At 36.9% G+C, this 15,985-nt stretch overlaps 1 protein-coding gene across 1 annotated transcript in view; it reads right to left on the reverse strand.

Moving 5' to 3' along the window:
• Positions 1–3,369: 3,369 nt before the first annotated feature.
• Positions 3,370–15,985, reverse strand: part of commd10 (COMM domain containing 10) — a 67,775-nt gene continuing 55,159 nt past the window's right edge. The window contains exons 6-7 of the mRNA XM_017412157.3: positions 4,072–4,131; positions 3,370–3,848 (exon numbers count right to left, since the gene is read on the reverse strand). Coding sequence (XP_017267646.1) covers positions 3,810–3,848; positions 4,072–4,131 — 99 coding nt within the window. The 3' untranslated portion in view covers positions 3,370–3,809. The remainder of the gene's footprint in view (positions 3,849–4,071; positions 4,132–15,985) is intronic.

The raw sequence follows: 15,985 nt of genomic DNA on the forward strand, positions 1-15,985 counted from the left end.
ATCTCGGTCTTCTAGCTTCAACAAAGTAAATCTGTTTTTGCCATCGAGGTGAACTGTGACAAGAAAACCTGGTCCACTGAATGCTCAATGTTTGATGTTAAAAAGTAAAAAATGTGGAGAATCTGGAAAACTTCCTGTTGTAGGAAACAAAAAAAAAAGGCTGTTGGATTTATGTTGCAGAGATTAGAGGGGAAAAAGGTGATTGGAACATTAGTAAGCACTTCATAAAGAAAAAAAAAAGCTGTTCCTGATTTTTGCTTATCTACAGTAAAGTGGTGTGCGGTGTCTCAGAGTGTTTCCAATCTACTCTGCCCTCAGGAAAGATTATTTTACAGTTGTCAGCTGATGAAAGTGTTTAATAAGTTGTTTTTTTTACAACAACCTTTGACACGCTTCAAGAAACACACGTCATTTACAACAAAAAAAAACCCTTACTCTGATGATTTTGTGCCTGAACTTTCATACCTTTCTCCTCAATCAAAACAAGAGCACTAAAACTTGGAAAATGATTAAGTCTTTTGAACTTCAGCTTCCTGCTCAAGCGTTACGATTGGCTGATGGAAGTTTGTTTTAAAGAGTCTCCACATAAACAGCAAACGGCATCAAGCAAAGTTTGATCAGTAAGAGAATAAGACCTGAACTTTAATCTGAAACTTTCTTGCCAATTTCAGATTAATCATCTCAAAAGTGAAGGAATCATAAATCATAAAAATGCTTTAATCTATTGTTACCCTTGTTGTTCACAGGTTAATATGGATTTAAAAAAACATAGAGTGAGGTCAGATTGGATCTTCCAGGTGATGCACTTTGTTCTTCTGAAGAGAATATGGTATTAAATATTTTATTAACCACGCACACACAGGAGACAGTGGCACAGAAAGCAGATTGTTCTTGACACAGCAGATTCAGAGTTACTAACCCCTCCGCTGTTGTTTCCTTTTATTACCTGCTCATAAGCTCGCTCATCCGCTGTGAAGGAATGTTCCTCGTAAAAACAAAAACTAATTCATTCTGTGCAGCTAAAAAATAAATAAATAAAAAAATCACTGTTATGTCACTGTGTTTACGAAACACACTCATGGTTGTGACTCTTTTGCCGTCTGTAAGGAGTGAGGGTGGAGCTGCACAGAACACATAACTCGTGAATTCAGGTTTCAAAGTTGTTGTTTTTTAAAGCTCAAAAATAAAACAGGATTAAAATTCAAACCCGCCGGCCTTCACACCAGAGTTTCAGTCTAAGATGATAAGACGAGATAGAGTTATAATCGTTCAGATCAAACTTTGTAAATAATATAACGTGAAATTGCAAGATCTGGTAGCCCTCATAGTGGGTGTTGTGAATGACTTTCCGCTACTACCATATCAACTTTTAGCTCAATGTTTGTGAAATTGACTGAGCTATAGTAGAATCTTTAATGGATAAGGCTCATTATCTTTGATGACCATCTTAAACTAAGTTCATTTCTAAAATTAATGAGTTGAAAATGCACATCCAGTAATTATTTTCTGCGAGTTTTGCTGAAATCTGTTCAGTGGTTCATGAGATATTTTGCTAAAAGACACAAAAACACATTCACAGTCAGGCTCTGGTAAAGCCATTATTGTCTGCCTTCGTCTTTTGCGGAACAGGAAGCTTTATAAGTTGATCTTCCTCGTTTTATCAACTCGTTCTCACACAGAACCAATCCCAGACTGAAAACCCTGCAGAGCACAATGTGGCAAAGCTTCAAAAGCCTTTGAAGGCATCAGTTTCTGGTACAATCAAACAGGTTTAAAACCTTTTTATGTCGCCTCAGATATTAAAACGCGAGGAAATTACTCATCAGCTTCGGATGTCAACAGCTTTGACACAAACATGCAGAGATCTAACTCAGCAGAAACTACTTTCCCCTCTTATTGGGACTCTTTGTGCTGAGTTCTGCCGGATCTCAGTGTGAGTCTTGGTGCGTGAGACTTTTTCCTCGTCTTTTGCTTTCCAGGCATCCATCTCCGCTCGGCCTCGCCATCTGTTCCTCACGCTGAGGAACACGGCGCTCTCTCTTGCTGCAGGCGCTGTCCCATTGTGGGAAAAATTGTCAATTGAACTAAAAAAAAAAAACACCATAGGACGGAGGCGTTTCAGGACACAGTCCGCAATAAGAGTAGTGGATAGTTTGGCTATTTATGTTATTATTTTTAAGTATTTATGAATGCTTGGTGTTCTACAGTAGACACACAGTGACAATATAATTATATTAGCAATATTTTTTATCCATTTAACACAATTAAAGCATAAAAATATTCAAACTTGGTATTGTTTATCTAGAAATTTTGTCCATTTCACACCAGCAGCTTGATACAAATGGACACAAAGCAGAAAAAGGATTTAACAAAAGGTTCCCAAGGAAGGTCAGTCTTTTAATGTTTAGACCATTGAGATTTATTATATGTAAACACAGGATGGATGAGCGCCACCTAGCGGCTCGCTGCAGTACATTTCTTTAAGTTCTGCCGTCCATGTAAACAAAATGGGACATTTTCTGGACTAAAAAATAAAAATACACCTTCGATAATGTTTTTCAGGTGCTGATTTTTGTTGACTGACAGTTATTACTCTGCTGCTTTATGTTCAAACATGCATTTTAAAAATATGTTTTGGTTTCAATTGGTTATTTGAAGCTTTAGGTGTCACATTACATGGACTGAGTTATTAAATAACTAAAGAGCCCGAGGGTGATTTGACAAGTACAATTTAAGGTCAAAGTGAGGCTTGCCTTCTACTTAAACAGTAACCAGGTAAAATCTCAATTAGGATTAGGTTAAACTAACCACCCGTTTACATTACACTCATTTATCAGGAACTTAAGAAACTTAAAGTGATAACTTCCAAACAAACCAAATCTTCTTGGTATTTTGCAGATAACTAAGGCCAGAAAGCAAAGATTAAATAAAACTAACAGCTTTTTTAAATTAAATATTTAACTTAAAAATAACTTTTAAAAGAAAAGTACAAAATATGACAAGAGAAAAGCTGTTCCTTACATATAAGGACTGTCAACGCCAAAGGCATTTAATTATAGCAATTTCTGAAGCTCAATAAGAAGCCGATGTAACTAAAAAAAAAAACAATTAGCTTTGCTCATTTTTTTTAAATCTTAAGAGAAAAACAACAACAAGGTATCAGAAAACCTCATATGTAGAGTAGAAATTGGAATTATGGAAACAAACACATTAACCTCTGAACAAGGACGCGTCAATCTGTCCATCAACACACAAAGACTCGGCGCTCGCACGCTGAAGGTCCACTGTGCGTCCCAGAACTCCCATCTGTTGAAGCAGCATCCAGGTTTGGGCCTAATGAGAAATAATGAGCCATCACCAAACAAAAACAACAGCCTGGATGGATTTCATCTCCATCTTTTATTTTCACTCCTAAAGTGACGAAACACATTTGTTTAACACAAACTTACAAGCTGACATTTCTCTTTATTTTATTGTCTCCTGGGTTGCAAAATCAGTTTTAAGACAACTGAATGATGGGACTTTTTTCTCTAACTTAACAAATTATGTTCTAATATGAGGAACGTATAGAACAAATCAAAAAACAAACATATTTCTTACACTGAACTGGCAGTAATGAGCGCAGAGTTGAGTTATAAAAAGTTCAAAAAGGTAAAGAGAAAAAAATCTTTCTTTATATTTGACATTTTTCTCTGATAAATCATAGCAAGACTGGAAATGCTCGGCCTCCAACAGCTGGTGTGGCTGTCAGCATCAACACTAACAACGTGGTGTTTGTGTGGGTGTGGTTGTACACAGAACACCAGGCGTCAAGTCAGGGAATCCAACTGTCCTTGCACGATTTCAAGCTGGAAGAAAAAGAAGATTTTGGTTTCTTAGGAGGACAAAAAACAAGAGCATGAAGGAAGCACTGACACAAACACATACAAAAAAAAAATATGAAAAACAATTGGTAAAAAAGACAGATGCAAGAAAATGTATCAAAGTATGAAACAGACAGGTGGGATGTTGTCAAGCCAATGCAGCATGCGACCTTTAAATACACACAAAAACACGTGAAATATAACAAACCTTGTTGTAGAACTCAAGAAGCTGCTGGTGGTTAAACTCAACAAAGACATTTTCCGGAGCCTGTAGAAATAAAAAGACAACGATTAGGATTGGGGAGTTTTAAAGTACACAAAAAACAACAAACGGATAAGAAAAAAAAAGCAGCAAAGGCAAAAAGAGTCACGGTTGAGAGTCGCTGAGCCGCCTCCCAGTGATTTCTATAAAAAAATCTTCATTAATTATTTCGATTAACTGGAAAGCATGTACCTTCTCTAAAACTTATCCATCAGAGGGGCTAAAAATAAACGTAAGCCCGAGTTACTGTCCACTAACTCTTGGAGAGAAAAGCCATCAGAATTTATCCATTCTGCCGGGTCCCTCTGAAAGCACTGAGGCTATTTGGGAGTCTAAAGAAGCAGAGACTTTCAGGGAAATATACAGTAAAAGTTCAGAAAAAGAACAAAAAGGTAAAAATAAAAGGCTTCAGGCTTCATTTATTCCTGCTTCAGTTACATGACTCAATAAAGACACTTTCTGACCACTAACATACCCGTGCAAAGTGTGAAATTTGATTCTCCTTGTGTTTTATTTTAAAGTTTTGACTTGTAATATTACTTCTAACTTTTTATAGAAATGTTTATTTTTGTTTTTATTGCACTGTGGCACCTTGTACACAAGGAAAATTTCCCCACAAGGACAGCAAAGTTTATTTGATTTGGAAAAAAAACAAAACAAAACAGACAAATGCAGTGCTGGTAAATTTATTTTGATATTTATTTCATGGCAGAAAGAAGTAACCTAAGATAGTTGATATTCATCTCATTAACTTTCTGTTTTTGTTTGATACTGATTCATTGCTGCCTTTCAGTTCTGCAACACGATTCACAACAATAGAAAACAATGAAATTAGTTCAAATTAAATAGGTTAGGAGGGGGTTTCGGCAGTAAAATGAATGACAAATGTATGTAAATATTGATTCAGCATTCATACTTTTATTATCCTGTTTTTTTATTTCTTAATTATTTGCACATTTTTGGACTCTAAGTACCTCTACAAGCTTTGTGCTATTTTAGACATTCATCTATCAAAACATTCAGCTCATTCAGGAGAAGAAGCTGCAACTTTTGGGTTTTGTCTACAAAATATTTAACTCTATTTACAGATATTTTCTCCATAGATCTCTTCAGTTCGATTGAAAACATTGCTCTCTGAAATCTACTTCAGAATGTATTCTGAATTATATTTTTATCTTCTTATGCTGTTTCTAGTTTTTAGCTACTACTCTGCTACTTTTAGCTTTTTAGTTTTAACGATCATTTTGCATCTTTTAGGTTTTAGCTGGTGTTCTGCTTCTTTTGGCTTTAACAACTCCATTTTAGCTTCTTCGGCAGGTTTCAGAAGTCATTCAGCACTCAGCATTTACACTGCCTGTACGAGATTACTCTAAAAGTTATGAACGGATTTTCATGAAATTTTCAGGAAACGTCAAACATGATACAAGAGACAAGTGATTCAATTTCGGAGGTGATCCAGTCAGAGTTCTAGGTCAAAGGTTAAGGTCATAGATCCGCACTTGCTCTTACTCTGCAACTGTATCACAGGAATGTTAAACTCCACAGCTGGACACCTCATGGGTCACTTTTGATTTCAAGGTGTCGGGGTCAAAGGTCAAAATCCCAGCTGACCTAGTGCTCCAACTATCCAACAGTGTCAAACTGCACAGCTGAACACCTCATGGGTCAAAGATGAAGCCTGTTGATTTTAAGGTTTATGAGGTCAAAGGTCAAGCTCACAGGTAACCCCTTTGTTAAAAACGTCTCTCTGCTCCTACATGTGACCGTTTTGTTTGTGTGTCTTTTTAGCAAAGATCAGGTAAAAACTAATGAACAGATTTAGATGAAACTTTCGGGAAAATGTTGGAGTTATCACAAAAAAACCCCAATGGGTTAAGTTTTGGTGGTGATCCAGATTATGATCCGGATCGCACAATTTTTTAATCACGCTGTGACTTTGGACGAGGTGTCCGCTCTCTGAGTGCTTCTAGTTACAACTGTGTTCACTTTTCTAAAAAAAAAAAATTGCTGCATTAACTCAGTGTGTTTTGGCTCACCTTGTAGCTATTTTTTTTTTTTTTACTTATGCCTTCATGAGAAAGCAGGATTTACAAATAATCAAGGAAAGTGGGGCTCCGCAGATAATGACACACACACACACACACACAAAAGAAAAATCAAGGGCAACCATCACTGAACTGCTATTACTATCATCATCATCATCATCATCATCATCATCATCACTCCATTAGAAAAAAAGAGTGAACAATAATCCAGCCCCATGAGCAGGTGTAATGGCGAAACACTTTATCAGAACTCATCATTGAGAAAATAGCTGTAATATATAAAATGGTTTCTGGGTGGCACAGAATGAGAAGGGCAGGCTCGCAGCAAACCGAAGTGCAGCCGGTGCTGTGAGACTGAATGATGATGAAACCACCGAGCTGCTTGTATCAGCAGGGAGACCAGAGGAAATAGAGAGAATTACTAAAAGACAAAGTTGAAAGACAGCAACAAACATTTTAAAGGAGGAATTCTGTTTGAGGACAGTGAAACCACATGCGAGCTGACTGATCGTACACTCATCTCGAGCTCTCTGCCCTGCAGTTCCACGCTTAGAGATTAAAAGAAGCTCAGGGGGGCTCTGAGTTAACTGGCTGGCTGGTTGGGTGAGCAGAAAGGCTATGTGTCATGGCAAATTAATGACAGAGATATTAATTAGAAGCAACATTAAAAGATCATAAAGGAGAGCAAGGAGAGATGTTATCTTTTGTCAAAGCCATCACTCCAGAGCAACTCCACGGCAAAATGTAGGACAGCCTTAGATTTACCAAAGGCTGCTGCAAAATATCTGCCTAACAGTGAAAAAATAATATATTAAAATGCTGTAAACAAATGTTTTTCATTGCAAAAAAAGAAGAATATCAAAGTAACTCCAAGGTGATAAATAATTCCACAGAGGAAACGGTGTTGCTGTTTGGAAATGATTTGATTTGGAGTACAAATTGTGCGTGCTATTAAATTATTTGAATGATGAAGAGCCTGTGTGCTTCCAGCAGCTCTAATCTCAGCTTTCCTTTTATTGATCTCCACGGTAGCAAAAACTATTATAAGGATGAGAAAGCAGGGCTGCATAATAATTTAGCTTGGTTTCTTCCTTTCAGTGTTGCTTGGGTCATGGTAAGATCACAGTCCAAGTAGAAAAAAAAAAACAACAATGACAAAACCCAAAGAGGCATCTTCCTGAATGTCTGACAGAGGTGAGGCTGGGGGCGACTGGGGCGCAGTTTGTTTGTGAAACATGTCGATCAAAACTGAGAGACGGACAAGTAAAAAACAACAACAACAAAGCAAACCATAAAGCAGCATCTGCCGTGGATTAAAACAAATTCATGTATGTTTCTGTTTAGGCGAATGTGAAACTGAAATGATTGCATGTTTGTTTTGAGTGTGTGGCCAATCATGTTGTTCCCCAGGGTTGAGATTTTACAGTAACCCAGGAAAGCTCTGACAGATCTAGGCTAACGCTAATGGGGATAAGATGTATCATCGTCATAATCATCATCTTCATCATCATCATCCCAGTCATTTACAACCAGCATGTACACACATACATGTCTTATCTGTCTCAGTGCCCAGCTATAGTAAGTCGGATCCTGAAAAAAAGTTTAACACAATGCATATTTTACTATGTAAAACCAACAAACAGACAGGGATAAACTAACAAAAGAGTAAAGGGTGAAATGGTTAAACTACCTCAAAAGAAATCAGAAAAATTCCCCACACTTTAAAAGTGGCAGAAATGACAGATTAAATATTGCCACATCCACCAGTAAACACCTAATAGCTTTGAACAATGCTGAAATTCCCAAGAAGAGCCAACATAATCAAGAGGGGATAAGGTTGCACTTTAGGGATTATAGCGTAACACGACACTAAAAGACTGTCTTGCTGATCCTGCAACTTATTTTACCAGTTTTTACAGCTTCATCCTGTTAGTCCAGCCAAACTTTCAGACTATGTGACACACAATATTATCTTTCTGAACTCAATATGAGTTTTATTTTGACAGAAGGAGGAAAAAATGTCTAAACAGTGGTGTTCCTGACAGCAGTTACAACGTCCCTTGGTTCACCATGTGACAAAATAATTACTGGCATTGGCATTATGAGGAGACATCTACGATCCTCGGGAGATTCGCCCCATTTTTTTAAACTGTGGCGTCCCTGACTTGTCTTCTAGCACCACTTTGTAAAGATTTGGCTCTGATTAGATGGAATAACTTGAATCTGGTACAAATGCCTATTACAAAATATAAAATCCCTCAAAAATACTAAAAGTGATCGGCTCAGAGTTTGATTTTTGTCTCTGGTTCCAACAGTCGAGCTTCTAGGCAGGAGTTAAACAGGTTTATGTCAGACCTTTGTGGTCTGTCCACCTGTTTATGCTGAACCCAGCTGATTGATGTCACTATGCATACATCTCAGACATGCCATCAAAAACCATTTGAACTAGAAGTGCTTACCAGGATTTAAAAAAAAAAGCCTACTGTACATAAAGCTCACATAGTAACTCATCAGGCGTCGTCAACCTCAGGACGGGCAAACTGCACTGATATTAAAAAGAGATTTATTTTATGTTGTTCAACATTAAGAAGGGTATTGTTTTCATGAGAGGCCTAAAGTGGTCCAATTGATAGAAAATGACAGAACATGATAGAGTTGCTTTTATCCCATCTACTGGTTACTGATGTCAGTCAGTTTTTATAAGACCATAGAGAAGCTGTATTTATTTAACCAAGAGAAGTCAATGTGAATGGGGTGGGGTGGAAGTGAAACGGCTCTCTTCATCAATTATTTGTCTTAGTGCAATAAAGTATAGCTTCAATGTAAAATACTGTCATTTTTCTTTTCAAAGTGCTTCAGAGAAACCAAATTTCTTTTGTCTGACTGATGAAAGAACAAAAAAAAAACACTGCGGAGACGAGGAAAAGAAGAGGGAATCAAAGATGACAAGGACAAGAAATTGACAAAAACAAAGAGGAAAGATAAGCAATGCGAGGCGCAGCGAACGAGGACACAGCAAAGACACTCAATGACAGAATAAAAGCTTAAGTAAAACAAAGATAAACGTCACAGAATTTCACTGCAACAAAAACAGAAGCCTTTCAAAGAATTCTATGACAATAACAATATCCAGGATGTTTGACCTTAAACTCTGAACCTAACCTCACAATCTTTATGAGCAGAAATGTCTGGACACGACCAAGGAGCAGAGAGTTTCAAGATCAATCAGCTTCTGATTGCATTGCTGCTTTTTGCAGAAATGTGGACATTAAGACAGTTTGGAGGTGAGTGTGAAACAGCAGGCATGAGAACTAACAACCCCAAGTCGGAGGTCATGGCTGTCAGCTGGGAAAGAGCAGATTACTAACTTTGAGTCTGGAAATGAGCTGCTGCCCCATGTGAAGGACATTTAGCATCTTGGGATCTTGTCCATGAGTGAGGGTAGAATGAAGCAGGAAACTGAGGGGCAGATGGGGTCAGCTGTGTCAGGTCTGTCTTGGTGAAAAGAGAACTGAGCTAAAAAGGCAAAGTTGTCAGTTTGTTAACTGATATACTGTATGTTTCAGTCCTCCCTTATAGTCATGATCTATGGGTAGCAACCAAAGAAAGGAGTCTGTCTCTTTAGACTGTACTTACAGACTGTAAAAACAGGCTGCTGAAATGAGGTTTCCCGGGATAGACTGAGGGGTCAGTCATTTGGGAGGGGCTCAGAGTTGAGTCATCACTCTTCTGCATCTGCCACCTGAGGTGGTTTGAGCAGATCAGGACTAGCTAAAGAGAAGGCTCACCGATGCCTCAGGAATAGTTTATTGACTCTTAAACTAGGAAGTGTGAAGTCTGGGGATCTCAACACAACAGCTGAGATGCAACTGTTTGAAAGCAATCCTCTCATTTTTAATCAAGTCCCATGAACTATTAATAATCTCTGGTTTGATAACAAGGTTTAACTTTTTTCCAGATCTAAAAACATAGTGAGGATCTTGACCGAGCAAAGGCATTAAAGTTTATACCAATATTTTAAATTTAATTCAGAAATAAATGAATACCAAACGACAATAAAACAAGAGCCATGCATGCCTTTCTAATTGTTCCAGTTAGGAGCTTTGATGCAGCCTTTTGTACCACCTGGAGACGATCAAAGGCTTTTTTTTTTTGTTAAGACAACGAAAAGTGTGTTACAATAATCTAAACGAGAAGAAATAAAAGCTTGGAAATTCTCCAGATCATGTTTTGACACCAGTCATCTGGAATTTAAGATCGTTCTCAAATGGAACAAAGCCGATTCAGATAAGCTGTTTGGGATAAAACTGACTGGTCAAACACAACATCGGAACGGACAGCTGAGGATAAATGACCAATTTGTTTCCTGATTTGTGAGACAATCCTGTTAGGAGCAATTCTGTCTTTTTCTGAGTTTCATTGAAGATAGTTATCAATACAACTCAGTTTCTAAATCATGAAGTATGCACTGAAGTAGGGATAATGACCAAAACAATAGAGTATCATATCAGCTCTGTTGTCTTTTTGACATTTGCATTACTGAAATCAGTTGCATTAAGATCAAGTTCAACCTTTCTGTCAGAGGAGCTTTTATGTTTTTGCACACTTTTATTATAAACTTGTCAGCTTTGCTTTCATGAATGAAAGAGCAGTAATGCCTGATGCATATTAGTCATTCTGATCATGGCCGAACTCTGGGGAAAGGGAGCTTTATACAATGAGTACTACATGATTACTCTCATGAAATTCTCATCCCGCTGACACCGTCGGAGTGTGTTTGCCGGAGCGCTCAGCTGTATCAAAAACATTACAGGTAGGAGAGAAAAACAGGACCCTGCGGTGGTGTTTGAGTTTGTTTCCTCTGGGCTACACTGGTTCCACTGAGAAGCCACTTTAACCAAGAGCTTGTCACTTTACCCACAAAAATTATGTTATTTTCACACCTGGTCACGATTACAAAGATGGAAAAAAAGGTAAACACGCTAGTACGTACAACCAGTTTAACGTTTACTTCTTTTTTGGCACACTAGGTAATTTAAATAACATAATAGCCTAAAGGTTTTGATATAAGCATGTGTTATTTAAAGATGGAACATATATAGCTTCAAGTTTTAAATAAGTTAAAATAACATACATGTTATTACAGTAAGCATTTCTCTATATAATACATAAAATGTTACATGGTGCCTGCTGAAGAAAAAACTAATTGATAAAAAAAAGTTATAAGCCTTCTTGTATTAGATATGACAGACAGCATTAAATCTGCAAAGTAAAAACTTATTTATAACACATATTTAAAACAGTTAAATCAAATGACTGCACACGACAATAAAGCACAGAAGTGAAAGCAAACTCAACCATTAAGCTGATTTTAAAAAGGGAAAATACAAGAGTCTATGAAACCTAGCAAAAAAAACGAGTTCCTGGGAATTAAAGCAAAGAAGAATAAATATGTTGTAAGCTATGTCTTCAAAATGCTGGCTGCACACAAACAAGGACATTTTGCTAAGACACAACTTTTCTGCCACATTTCAACTTCTTATCTACATTCAAAAGGCATTTTTGTTATTTACAGACACTTTCCACTATGAGGAATTTCTAAAAATGATTATTTCATGTGAACCTGTGTGTACCTGATGAATGGAAATTTTATAGAAACAATAATGTCTCAGCATACTTTAGAAACACTTCACAAAGCATGTGCAAAACCCACAACAAAATCTGTGTCAATTTTATGGATTTTCCTACTTCTGGCTCATGTTATTTTAACCTTGCTGCCATCAAACTATGGCTGAGTTCTTCAAGGGTCAGTTGTTGAGACAAAATGGTAAATAATATCTTATAGACATTGAGCTGAAACTGTTTTGAAGAATCACTTGCTATTTCCAGAACCTTCCTCCTTTGCTTTTTAGAATTGCTGCGCTCTTGTTTGAATAGAGATATATTTATTAGGCTAAAAGCAAAACATTAGTTTGAAAGTGTTTTGTGGCCTTAATTGACAGTGGAAAGTTGTTTCAGAGCTTTTAGGGTGACTCCTGTAAAGACACAATCTTTACCTAATAACCTAAATCAGATAACAGCTAAAAGTAATCGTTTAAAGAGATTTGGAGTTAGTGTAAGAACAGATGGAGAACTTCAGGTCCCAATCACTGCAAAAGCCTTCACAACAAACAAAAGAATTTTAAAATCAAATCTGTATAAAAATCTGCAAGAACAGAATATAGAACCTCATAAGTGTCCTGAGACATTATGTGTCTATTTTAACAATGAACTCTGACAGTTTGTCCAACTGCAGTCAACGTCTGGTCGTCAACTTTTGCCTGACAGTGAAGTTCAGACACCCAAAGCAAAAAAAAAAAAACCCAGACAAAGGCACACACACACACAAATACACCCTTCGTTTTCTTGTTGCCTTACTGAAATGCTGGCACACAAACACACACCTCATTGCTTTATTATAATTTATTTTGCTTCCCAACACAGCCAGACAGTCATCAATCAAAACAACAACAATGGCTGTTATTACATTATTATGTTGCCATGGATACACAAAAGCCTGATGAGTGATGATAACTTGTGTGCATGCTTGACTACGTTTCTGTCGTTCTGTAGTCGGTGAGCTTACAGCAGCGACTTTGTGCACTTCAGCCTGTCAGTTACCTTTTAATACTCAACTGTCTGCCAAGCCTGTCTCTGCCTGTTCCCTTCGTTCTTTGTGCCAGGCAACATTTTTTTTTTCTTAAAAAACTTCCCCAGCTGTCAGAGCTACATTCTGCAGTCCTGTTGAGAAATGATCAATGGGAGTCACTGAAAGGGGACATACTTGTCTTTAGCCAGGCAGGCGTGAAAGGCACAGGGTTGTAATTTTCCAGAAAACCGTAACTATGTGAAATACTGTAAATTGTTGTTATTGCAAGAGATGTCACTGGTGAAATTCCTGTTTTAATCAGAAAATAAGAGATTTAAAGTTTTTATGATACAATTGTTTGTATGCAATTGAATAAATGCACACAAAATCTCAAAGAATTCTGAATAAAAATGTGATTTAATAAAATGTGAGCCCACTTTGCTCATATGAGAGTTGTTCTTGTGCTTGAACATGTATATGTATGTGCACATGTTTGCTCTTCTGGACAGCTCTCAGTCACTGGAACACAAACAGAGTCAGCTGTGCTGTCAAAACACAGTTTTTAAATGTGTCAAACAGAGATTTTTGTTGTTTGCTTTAGCTACAGGTGTGGAGCCTTATTTTACTTTGTCTGTCTGCTCATATTCCTAGTAAAGCCACCTGATTTGGAGGAAATCAATGGAGGAAAAAAAACCTCAAATAAGAAATTACAGAGAAGTAAAAAGTTCAGCTGAGGTGGGAAAAAAAGGCTAAATTAACTAAAGCATTCTACTGCTACTCATTACATCAAGCTAATCGACATGATTTATTATAAATTTGATCTGTTTCTTAACTAGATTTACCAAACAAGGAGGCGGTAGCATAATAAGGTGACTGCAGTAAGATGACTACTGACCCACAAAATTTTCAACATGTCACAATCCATTACACTCAGCATTTATCAAACTCAGGTGTGCAGCCAGGTCCTCCTTTAGCCAGTTAGCAGACAAGTTATTATGAGAGTATCGACAGCACAGGACATTAATATTTAAATTAGGTTTGACAGTTTATACTACAATTAATTTGCAGGCAAGTGGTCACTCATAAAACGGCTTCTTCTAAGTCAGTAAAACTTTATGCTGCTCGACAAACTTCCACGAAATTGTCATAAGTGCCTCGACAAACAGAACAATTTTAGGACGTTAATCAGATAAATCAGTTTACATTTTACTGTTGTTCATTTGCATTCTGTGTTTTAGCCTCCTAATTATAAATGTTTCAATCGAATTATGATTTAATGATATCCATGAGGATTTCAAATGTTTTAATTTTGCACAGTTATCTGACTTATTAATCTTGCATTTCACTTTATTGTGAAACTATAATTTCTTTATGCAATTATTCTAATTTCTTTTTTTTTCTTGTGCGGTCGCTTTTCTTTAACCTCTGCATTTTTTTTTAATCAGTAGCCTTCTATGTGTAATTTACCACCGTTTGTTACAGCAATATAATGTTATTTAAGTTGCAAGGAAGATAATTAAACAAAAAACTAAAACCAATGTTGTTTTTCTGTTTTAAGTCTCTAAAAACTTCTAATGCAGAAAAACTAAATCCTCTGATAGAGATTATGTGAAAAACCAAAGCACCAGAAGAGGTAAACATAGTTTGAAGTGGGATTGTTTTCTAAGTTCCCAGAATGTTTTTCTATGAGGCTGCCAGACACAACATGAACCGTTGAGGGAACTGGATAGAGACAAGAGAAAAACAAACATTAGATTAAAAAATTCTAACAAGATTTAGATTTGTACAGAACAATACATACTGCCTATATACAAACAACAAGTTGCCTGACTGATAAAAAAACTTGACACGCCAACTTCAGAATCAATAAGACTTGATGAAAAGTCTTATATGTTTCCTATGATTCAGGGATTTTTCAGATATACACAACATCATCTTCCCTTTGCTGTTTTTTTTTTGTCTGGTACAAGGTATTCAGTTCATGTTCAGCACAGTATGTGCAAAGTCACTAAGTGCAATTTGCTCGATGCAGGGACAAATTGTTGTGGATTAGGAGAAGCTTTGAGAAATACGGAGTGTTAGAGAGCAGTAATGCATTTGTCACCTTGTGTCTGAAACCTTTTTTCTAAAAAGTAACTTTCAGAGTTTGTAAGATGTCCAGGCAGTGAAGAATCTGTCCTTTTCGTAGCTGTTTTTTTCACATATAATTAGCAAAATGGGAAGACGACAGACTTTCAACTTTCAGAAACTTGTTGCTGTTTTTTATAGTTTTATCGTGATTTTGGAGTGTTATTTTGTTCGACCATACTTTGACGAACTGTTTAAAAACAAATCATAAATAGTTGGAACAGGTTTTCATTGCCATACTGGGCACTGAACTTATAGAACATATTTTTATTTCAAATAAAACAGTATACAACATCACATTTGCTTTATGTACAAATAACACAGTCAACCAGCTGTGACAGTCTTAAAAAAAAGGGCTACGCTTCAGTGCACAACAAATAGAAATCAACAGTTAAAAATGAACCATGTTTAATCTTCCCATGGCCCTTTTAGATCAGAATTATACAAAAAAGCAGCCTGTGGGAGGCACATAATCAGTGTGTATAGATGCTGAAAGGGGGGGAGGGCACAATGAGCTGGTATCCACTACAACAACACCACCCTGCAGCCATCACACAGTGACAGACACGGAACCTCAAAACGTCAGCCATTCAGTAAAAGCCCGCTGACTGCAACAAATAAAAGCTGTCAAAGGCGAACACTAGAAACTGTCAATCACTTCTGGTATTTAAAACAGAAAATAAGCGCAAGCAGACGAGTGTGCACAAAAAGCAGCAAAATTATTTTTTCACACTGCTGTTTTTATGACCTAAAAGATGCAGCGAGAAAAAAACCCTTTTCCATCCTGAAGCTGCTCTGAAACAACACAAAGCAACCAACATGTCACTCACACTAAGTAATTTGAATGATTTGGACAAAACACCTGACAAAAAGTGGCCCAGAATATTCCATTTGTTGGATTGTTTGACCCTTCTTCTTTGCAAATGTTTCTTCGATGAAGCTTTTGTTTAATCTACAAAGAGTAACAAGTAATGTAGAACAGTTGAATGGAAATTGGATTCCCTGCCTCTGCAGCAGAGAAGACAGTGGGAACTTCAGCGACGATCAAAAAAGGAAAAAC

This window comes from Kryptolebias marmoratus, linkage group LG1, assembly GCF_001649575.2.
Source record: "Kryptolebias marmoratus isolate JLee-2015 linkage group LG1, ASM164957v2, whole genome shotgun sequence".
NCBI lineage: Eukaryota > Metazoa > Chordata > Actinopteri > Cyprinodontiformes > Rivulidae > Kryptolebias > Kryptolebias marmoratus.